The sequence below is a fragment of the Pseudozyma flocculosa genome, assembly GCF_000417875.1.
Source record: "Pseudozyma flocculosa PF-1 unplaced genomic scaffold scaffold00023, whole genome shotgun sequence".
Taxonomy (NCBI): domain Eukaryota; kingdom Fungi; phylum Basidiomycota; class Ustilaginomycetes; order Ustilaginales; family Ustilaginaceae; genus Pseudozyma; species Pseudozyma flocculosa.
Genome location: NW_006920891.1, coordinates 261,649 through 270,994, shown reverse-complemented (window position 1 = coordinate 270,994; position 9,346 = coordinate 261,649). Strand labels below are relative to the sequence as shown.

Genomic DNA, 9,346 nt, shown 5'->3' with positions numbered 1-9,346 from the left:
ACGACAAGGCGGCCGCGGCGACCGAGGCAAGCCGGCGGCCCTGCTGGATCCACGGGTGGCGCATCGCCGGGTCCGGCTTGATCCGCCGCTCTGGATCCCAGATCAGGCACTTTGCCACAAAGTCGACAAACAGGTCGTCGTTGCACTTGAGCGCCTGCGCCAACGTCTTGGACCCGGGGCGGCGGCGCTTGCCGCGCGAGTTGACGACCGGCCGGGGCGCGCCCGTGCTGTCAAAGAAGAGCTTCTTGCGCGTGCTCCGCTCAATCAGGTAGCGGTCCGGCACGCCGAGCACCTCCATGATGCACGCCAGCTGCTCTTGCTCGTTTTCGCCAGGGAAGAGCGGGTATCCTGTGTAGAGCTCGGCGATGATGCACCCGAGACTCCAGATGTCGATCGCTGTAGGCGGGCACAAAGAGTCGGGGATGGAGGGACGAGATTAGCGTGCGAAGCTCGGAGGACCGTCTTGGGCTGAGCGGGTGAGTTTAGAGTCTTTCTCTCGGCGACTCACCTGTGTGGTAGTTCATGCCAAGGATGACTTCGGGCGATCGGTAGAAGCGGCTCTGGATGTAGGTGTAGACTGCGTGCCGAGAGTGGATAAGGAAGAGAGAGGGGCGCCGTCAGCGCCTTCTGCGACAGGGGGCAAAGGACCATGGTCGGCAGATCACCTGCGCGGCCACGGTGACTCACCCTTTTCGTGCTCGAAGCAGCTCGATCCAAAGTCGATGACCTTGATCCCGCTCCTCCTGGGATGCTTGAGGAGGATGTTTTCGGGTTTGAGGTCGCAGTGGACGATGCGGCGCTGGCGCATCAGCGAGAGCGAGGCGAGGACCTGGGTCGTGAAGCGGCGGATGAGCTTGGTCGAGAAGCCGGCGAAGCTGTTGGCCTTGATCAGCTCGTAGAGGTTCATGCTGTAGAGCTCTGTGGCGATGCACAGGTGGTTGCGGAACAGGAACGACTCGGTGATCTTGAGCACGTTGTACTGGTCCTCGGGGTCCCACTTGACCAGGCTCTCGAGGATCTTGACCTCGACCAGCGCCTGGTGGTGGAAGCGCTTCTTGTTGCGGATCAGCTTGATGGCGACCGTGTGGCCCGTCTTGTGGTCGCGGCACTGCAGCACCTGGCCAAACGACCCGCGGCCGAGCAGGTCGATGATCTCGTACCGGAAAGCCAGGTGGTCGCGCGTCGTGACCAGGTAATCGCCGCGCTCGTCGTCAAAGCCGTGGTTGTTGTTGGGCTTGTCGAGGGTGGCGCGGTGCTTTTGCGACGCGTTTTGGCCGCAGTAGAAGATCTCGGGGTAGCTGAAGATCTCGTGCAGCTCGTACGGCGACATCTTGTTGCCGTACATGACCTCGGCCTGCCTCGGCGACAGCGTGCGGCTGGGCGGCACCGGGTCCGGGAACTCGAGCAGCTTGTCGAGGTCGGCCTGCTTTGCGCCGGACGCCAGCTTCTTGGCCTGCGACCGCTTGATGTACGCCTCCATCTCGAGGTCGCCCAGCCGCTCCTCCTCGTCGAGCACCGAGGCCGCCGCCGTCGACGACGTGGCCGATCCGCTGTCCGATGGCGCCGGGCTGCGGTTGCCTAGCGTGGACGTCGTCTGCCGCGACGACCGTCCGGCCACCGAGTTGGCCGTGTCCCGCGACACGCGCGCGGCAGCCCCGGAGGCGGCGCTCAGCGAGGCCCGCACCTTGCGCACGGGGACCGTGACGCTGGTGTCGGCCTTGGCCGGCGTGTTGGCCGCCGAGCTCGACGTCGAAAAGACTTTGGCGGCGCGGGCGGGCGTACCGGCCTCGGTCATGCCCGAGGCCCTGGCCTTGCTGCCGACCGTGGACGACGACGGGGTGCCGTTCGGCGTGCTGTCGGCCTTTTTGTGCTGCTCGTTGCGGCTGCCGAGGCTGTTGAGCACCTCGCGCTCGCTAGCCGTCAGCGTCGAAGAGTAGGCGGCGATGCGCGCGCGGCGAAGCACGCCCTCGACCTCGGCCGGCGTCTTGGCTGCCGCGTACGCGTTGAGGATCGAGACGAGCGAAGACGAGAGCGGCTTCTGCGACGGCGACGTGACCGACTTGGCCGGCGTCGCCGCGGCGGCGGCAGCAGTGCCAGCGACAGCAGGCTTGGCGGTGCCGTTGGTCGCGTCGGAGCTGACGGCCGACAGCGAGTCGTCTTCGGTGGGCTGGATGCCCAGGCTGGCGGCGAGCGACGACGACGCCGCCTTGGACGCCGTCACGCTGCTGGCCGAGCTGCCTATGGCCCGTATCGAGCTCTGCTGCGGCGTCGCGTAGATCGACGCGTGGCCGTTGCTGCTGCTGGCGACGCTGCTGCTGGCGGTGCCGCTGAGCGTCTTGGTCGACGACCGGATCGTCGCAGCGCGCGGAATACGGCTGCCGCCCGCCGCCGACGACGACGCAATGGACGACTTGGTCGGTGAGTTGCCGCGGCTGACGCCAGATGCCGACGCGCCGTCGGCGATCTCCTCGATCTCGTTGTTGGCGGATTCGTAGGTCGCCTGCGAGTCGTAGCTGGCAGCAAGTCGAGCGGCTCGGTCGATGTCGGCCATCATCGAGTTGGACAGGCTCGAAGACGAAGAGGAGGGGTGAAGCGCGCGGAGGACGGGCGCACTGTCGGTCGAAACGTTGGCCGGGGTCGCTTTCGCCTCTCTGGCGTCTGGAGCCTTCTCTGCCTCGGGCGATTCCTTGGGCAGTGCCAGGGCGGGCACCACCGGAGGCTCTGCGGACGAGGGGAGCGTCTTGCCGCGCTTACGGGCGACCAGGCTGATCCGCCTCGACGCCGTCGACGACGTGCCCTTCTGCTGCGAGCTCTCGGACGTTCCACCGACCGCTCTGGCAACGCGGCCAGGGGTCGTGCTGGCGTTGGCGGCCGCAGACGATGTCGTCGTGCCTCTGCCATCGCCGGCGGGCACCTCGACATTGCGCTTCGACGTCGAGCGGCCCAGCAGGCCTCCGGCAAGACCCATGATCGACTTGCGCGAGAGGCGGCCCGAGTTGGGCGGCGTCACCTCGATCGTCGACTTGCTCTCGTCGGCGTCACCGCTGGCGTGCAGCGAGCTCTGCGTCGTCTCGATCGACCCGTTGGACCGCTTCGTGGCGCGCTGGAAAAACGATGGCGTCCGTCGCACCCTTGGGCTGCTGTTGTTGGTGTCGTTCGACACCCGGCTGCTCTGCGGGCTGCCCGTTGATACGTCCGGGCCGCCCTTGTTGGCCTTGAGCACGTCGATCCGGGCCATCGAGTTGACGCTGCCTCGGGCCGCCGCCATGCCGGGCTCCATCGCCCCACCGGCTTCGGTGCGGCTGTATCCGTCGCCGTACACGGTGCCGCGGCGCTGCTTGGCCTCTTCCGCTGCGACCGCATTCAGCGCCGACATCGACGCCGAGGTGCTGGGCTGCCTGGACCGCGTCGCCGTCGACGCCGACGTTGAGGGGCTCCGGTTAAGGGCGCTGGCGAGGTTGGGGAAGCTCCACTTGCGCAGATTCGAGTGGCCAGCCTCGCTGTTGCCCGTGCCGAGTCGGGGACTCGTCGGTTGCCTCGGCGAAAGGCTCGATGGGGTCGGCCGCTGCGGAGGGGCCGATGGCTCTCGCTGCCGCTGCTGTGGCGGTTCCGAATAGCCTTGCGGCGGCTGCTGCTGCTGCTGCTGCTGCTGTTGCGGCTGCTGCTGCGGCCGCTGCTGCTCCTCGGACGTGTCGGCCGAGGTCGAGATCAAGCTCTGGCTGGCCGAGATGATCGGGCTCGCCTGAGCCGAGCCGAACGCCTCCGAGTGGAGCGAAGCCGACCTGGACGCCTCCCAGACCTTGGGCAGCGGAGGCACGGGTGGGATACCGCTGCCGCGGCTTGGAAGACCCAGAGAATCGACCTCGTCGATCCCCGCGCCATTGCTACTGCCTGCAGCGCCGCCGCTGCCGCCATCCTGCCTCGATGCCTCGAGCTGGGCTGCCGAGACGTCGCTGGCGGCACTGGTTCGCTTCGAGCGCGACCCAGATCGGCTGACGCTCGGGGCGCCGACCTCGCGGATGGACGCGGTGGCCCCCATGCCGATGCCCTGCGACATGCGGTGGCTCGCAGCCACATCACCTTGCGGCAGTGGAGGCAGCTGAGAACGACGCAGACGGGGGCTGGCGTAAGGCGGGGTCCTCGACGTGCCGTCGCCGTTGCCATTGAGGGGTGCGCTGCCGGAGTCGTCCTGCGCCTTGTTGGCCTTGGACAGGATGCGGGAGGAACGAACGACGCTGCTCCTGCTACCCGGTTCATCGCCGCGCAGCTGCTTGTCGATGCCACGCGAGGCCGGAGAGTCGTAGTTGGACGAGCGACGCACGCGACTCGACGGCGACGAGGGTCGGCTGCCGGTGCCAGTACCGGTGCCGGTGCCGGGGGTCTTTCGACCGGCGCTGCCCGGCCGCGACATCTGTCGGCTGACGCGGGGGCTCTTTGGCAGGTCTGAACGGCTGTCGCGGCTGCTCCGCGGCGTGCCGCCAAGGCCGTCCAGCTTCCGCAGCGCATCGGCGGCCGCATCCTCCTTGGCAGAGTTGAGGATGCTGCCGTACTCTTCGGCCGCGCCCAGAGGCATCGAGCCGCGCAGCAGCGACTGCCCGATGCTCGCCGACGAGGAGCGCTTGCTGCGAGTGGTGCCTGAGGTGGAATGAGCAATCGAGCTGAGTCGTGGGCCGACTTTGGCGTTGGCGCCGAGCGGGTACGAAGTGCTGGAAGCAGGTGCGCCAGAAGCAGAGCCGAGGCTGGTGGCGCTGGCGCTTGCAGGGAGTCCCGCCGTTGAGTTGCCGGCAGTGCTGACCAGTCGGCTGCGCCGGGACGGAAGTGCACTGTCGCGGACCTTGGGCGAGTCTGAAATGGCCCTACGGGCCGCGGACGGCGTATGCTGCTCGTGCTGACCATGATGCGACAAGGTAGCAGGGATCTGGGGCAGGCCACGGACCTCGCCATCCGGACGCCCGAGAGGGGCCTCGTCGCTCGGCCTGCCTTCTTCCGAGAGCGTATCCAGCTTCGACGGCGAAGCAGCGCCGTCGACTTCGGCCGAAGGGCTCGAGGAGCCTTCCTGTCCGGCCCCTTTGCGATCCTGCCGTCGCTTGTCGTGATCGTTGAGCAGCTCGGTGATGGCAGCGTTGAGGTCGAAGCTGCCGCGCCACTGCTCGTCGCTCTCAAGCGCGTTGAGCACGCCGCTGTCAAATGCCATCCCCTCTGCTGCAGGCGCCTTCGCCTGCTGTTGGTCGGCGGTGTCTGGAGCCGGTCCGCCAGCGTCGGTCCCAAACGGCCCGGTCTCGCCGAGCGACCACGACAGGTCTCCGATCCGCGGCGACCGGCGCGACGCCTCGAGAAGGATCGCATCGGCGCCCTTGGGTACCAGGTGGTCCAGCTGCTTGGGTGCTTCGGTCGACGAGGCATCGTCGGTGTTGGCAACGCTGTGCTCTGACTCGGTCATGGCGTCGATCGAGTATTGGGGGCTTCCTGGGCCGACGCCATCCAGGTCCGAGAGGAATTCCGACGTCGAGGCGCCAAAGCCGCGCGCCAAAGCCTGCAGCGAGACGCTGCCCTCCAACGACCGGGGCACCGCGGGCACCGAGGGCGAGATGGGCAGGCCGCCACGCGGGTCCTCGGACGGCGGCTGGATGCTCCGCTGGGCGCTGCTGATCGATGAGTAGGAGATCGACCGCGAGTGACGGCTGGCCTCGGCCCGCCTCTGCAGCGCCGACGGGAAGTGGCTGGCGTTTTCGACAAGGCTGTTACCGGAAGGGCCGCGCGGTTTGCCGGCCGTTCCGACGAGCGACCGCAGGGGCACCGCTCCATCGTCGCTCAGCGCGCCGCTTACCGATCGCGGCATGGGGTCAACGCCGTTGGCAGAAGCTGTGTTTGCCCCTCCAGCCTCGGCCAGGCTCGAGGTGTGCGACGACCAATTCGGCAGCTTCGACGAGGGAAAGTTCCAGCGCGGGGTCGCTAGCTCCCCGATGCCAATCTGGCCAGCGCGGTCGTACATCATCGGCGTGGCGTTGGGCGTGGCGTGCTCGCCGAAGCGGTCCGGCGTCTGTGGCATTGAGCTGTTGTACGACGACGGGTTGCGGTCGACACTCGACAGCGACGTGCTGAGATCGCCCGACCGGCTGCCGCTGTGCGGCGGCGGCATTGGCGGCGGGGGCGGCTGCATGGTCGAGGGCAGGCCGATGCCGAGGCCCGCCATGCTCTGCTCGGAGCCGCTCTTGGCCAGGCTGTCGCTCAGCCCGCTGGTGCTAGAGTTGCTGTAGGTCGAGTTTTTGCGCATCATGACGATCCGGCTGGCGTCGTCGGTGGTGTCCGGCGTGCCCACGGCCGACGAGAAGTTGGAGAAGCGCGACGACATCTGCGGCGACTCGCGCAGGCCGAGGTGCAGATTGGGCTTGGCCCGCCGAGGCGCCGTGCCCACGGTCGCCTTGGTGCCAGCCTCCGGTGGTTGGCTGGAAGCGGGGAAGGGCTGCGAGTGCGCCATCGGCGTGGCATTCTCCTCGGCCGCGTGCGTCAGGCTATCGCTGCTCTCGTACGTCGTTGCCAGACCCTCGAACAGCGGCGCCGAAAAGCCGCCGTCAAACTGCGGCAGTGACGGCGATGCCCGGATCCTGCCGTTCGATGTGGTCCGTTCAGCGGTAAAGGAGCTGGACGACGTCAGCGTGTCTCGAGGGCGGGAGGCGGTGGCGAAGCTCGAGGTCGAGGCCGAGAGCGAAGGCGGGCCCATGCTGGAAGTGATGCTGGCCGACTCAGTGAGACTCGAGTTGGACACACTCGGCCGCAGCGTCGATGATGGCGCAGGCAGGTGCTGCTGCTGCTGCGTCGAAACGAAGCTCGACTGTCGAGGACCGACGAGGCTATCTCGTCTGCGAGGAAGGCTTACGCTGGATGTCGATCCAGAGGTCGGCAGCGCCGCTGAGCGACTCGCCGAAGAGTCGCTCGCCTTCCTCTGGCCGAGCAGCGCATCGCCGAGGCGCGAAGACCCGGTGCCCGTGCCGCGGCTGATGGACGGGATGCGCGAGGCAGTCGATGGCCGCGCGAGGTTGCCGGCCACGTTGCTGGGCTCGGTCAGCGCTGTGGCCTGGTTCTGAGCCGTCTTCTGGGGCGTCCAGGAAGTGCGGCGTGAGCCAAGATTGGACGACGAGGCGGCCGAGGCGTTGCGCGAGCTGTACGTCGAGCTGGTGGTCGATACGCTGTTTGAAGACGCTTCCGCCTCGGCCCTGCGCGCTGCCGCGGCAGCAGCTGCGGCGCCAGGTTTGGCCGAGGTGGACAGCGTACGCAGTCGGGTCCCCGCCGAGCTTGAAGGCGCGGCAGGGCCTGGAAGGCCTGATATCGAAGTGAGACGGGTGCGGCGTGGCTGGCCACTCGACTCTGGCGGGCCGCTGGCCGTCTGGGAGGCGTACGAGGCGCTGGTCGATCGGAGGCCGTCGAGCGTCGAGCTGACACGTCGCCTTGCACTCGAGCGGCGCTCCGGCTCTTCGTAGGCGGTCCGTGATGCCATCGTGGCTCGTCGGCTGGGCAGCAACGTTTCCCGAACGACGAGCGGGCTTTCGAGGCTTGTAGCGCGAGCGATCCGATCGGCGCTTCACGTCGCTTCGCTCCGCAAACAGCCGGCGGCGGAGTGGCAGTCCCGGCGTGCTGCGAGCGGCGTGGAGGAGCAGAACGGTGGCGAAGGGGTCGAAGTGTCAGCTAATGCTCACTGGGCCGAGCGCAGGGCTGCAGTACCGCGTCAAGCCGATAGTATGGTCCGGGAGGTCGATGCACTGCCGCAAGAGGCTTGCGCCCAGTCTGTGCAAGATCCACCCGCCAGAACGACCTGAGAGCTCACTCACCTTCCGAAAGATGGCGACAGAATAGGATGCTTCGATCGGCGGCGGTGGGGCTGGATCTTCCGCTGGCTCGGATGGAAGGCGGTGGCGTGTAGATTTACGGAGTTGGGCTGGAAGCTGGCTGAGCGACTGGGTTCATCAACAGCGGCGAGTGCGGGCGACGATGGAGCGAAGATGACGAATGAGAGCTCCCAGTGCTCAGCGAGGGGATGAGAGTTCAACGTGGGTGACGGCAAGCGGCAGCGTCCCTCGAGGTAGACGGAGGAGAGGTGGGAGTGCTGAGCTTCGAGAGCCCCACGAGCGTGTCCGGGAACGCGGCGGGCGATCGGTGGCGAGTTTGATGGAGGCAGGGAAGCGCCTGAAGGACGGACGAGGGAACTGGCGGATTGAAAGGGGGTCGAGCAAAGAAGAGCTGGGACGCTCGAAAGGGGTATGAAGACTGGGTCCTGGTTGAGGAAAGGTGTGGTATCGAGGCGATGCGGATGCGGAAAAGAAAGCGATGAGAGGCGGCGGTTGACGGTCTCGCTGGCCGAGTGAGAAGGTGTGCTGCACAGCGGGTGATGGCAGGATGATGGACGAGAGAGTGCAGGGAGCTGTCCAAAGGAGCGACTAGGGCAGGGGGTAGGGGCAAGGGAGAGACGGTACTTGTCGATTTCCACAGCGCCGCTTCTGGGCGAGCGAGATGTGGCGAGGTTGCGTGCGTGCGTGTGAGCGCTCAGAGGGCGTCGTTGAAAGAAAGAGAGGGACCGGGGGGTATGGGCAAAGGGCAGCCGTGCTCTGGTCGAGCGAGGGGCCTTGTTTGCGGTGAGCCGGGGCTGGCGGCGGCAGCGGTGCCGACGACTGCGACTGCGACGAACGACAAAGGGCGACGACGCGAGTGGCGGTCGGGGAAGGTGATGGTGCGGCTGTGTGAAGGGAGTAGTGTGTGCGAGAAGCCGTGGTTGGTGAGCGGCGGACGACGGCGACGGCGAAGACGAAGACGACGACGAGGCTGCTGCTGCTGGTTGCTGCTGCTGCTGCCGAGGCAAGTCACGTCCACGGCCACGGGGCCAGGTAGAGAGAGGGCAGGCCAGGCCAAGCCAGGACGGGGCAGCGGCGGGGCCAGCTCAAAAAAGCAGCCAGGCAGCTGGGCCAGGCACGAGCCCAGAGGCGGTCCAGCAGCGGGGCCAGGCCCAGGGGGGGCCAGCAGCGAGAACAACACCGCGCCCTGTCTGCCTTGGCCTGCCTCTGTGCCTTCACACGGCCGCAAGCCCGGCCCAGCGCGGCAGGCCAGAAGACACGCAACAGCCAGGCAGGCCAGGCCAACCAACCCCGAGGCCAGGCAGCCAGGCAAGCAAGCAAGCGGCAAGCAAAGTCGCGCGCTGCCCAACGATGTGATGTGACTGAACCAAGAGCTCGTTTGCACCTCGTCCCCGCCGACCCGCACCCGCTCATCGTGACCGTAGCGCTCAGAGCATCACCCGCGACAGAGCGTACGTGATCTCATCGGGCGAGAGACACATACATCATATGGCAGATGCGCA

At 67.3% G+C, this 9,346-nt stretch overlaps 1 protein-coding gene across 1 annotated transcript in view; it reads right to left on the bottom strand.

Annotated features, from left to right (window-relative positions):
• PFL1_06043 (uncharacterized protein) overlaps window positions 1–7,495 on the bottom strand; it is a gene marked incomplete at both ends in the record, with an annotated part of 8,228 nt that extends 733 nt beyond the window's left edge. Inside the window, 3 exons of the mRNA XM_007883581.1 lie at window positions 3–396; window positions 509–577; window positions 688–7,495. Coding sequence (XP_007881772.1) covers window positions 3–396; window positions 509–577; window positions 688–7,495 — 7,271 coding nt within the window. The remainder of the gene's footprint in view (window positions 1–2; window positions 397–508; window positions 578–687) is intronic.
• Between the last annotated feature and the right edge of the window lie 1,851 nt (window positions 7,496–9,346).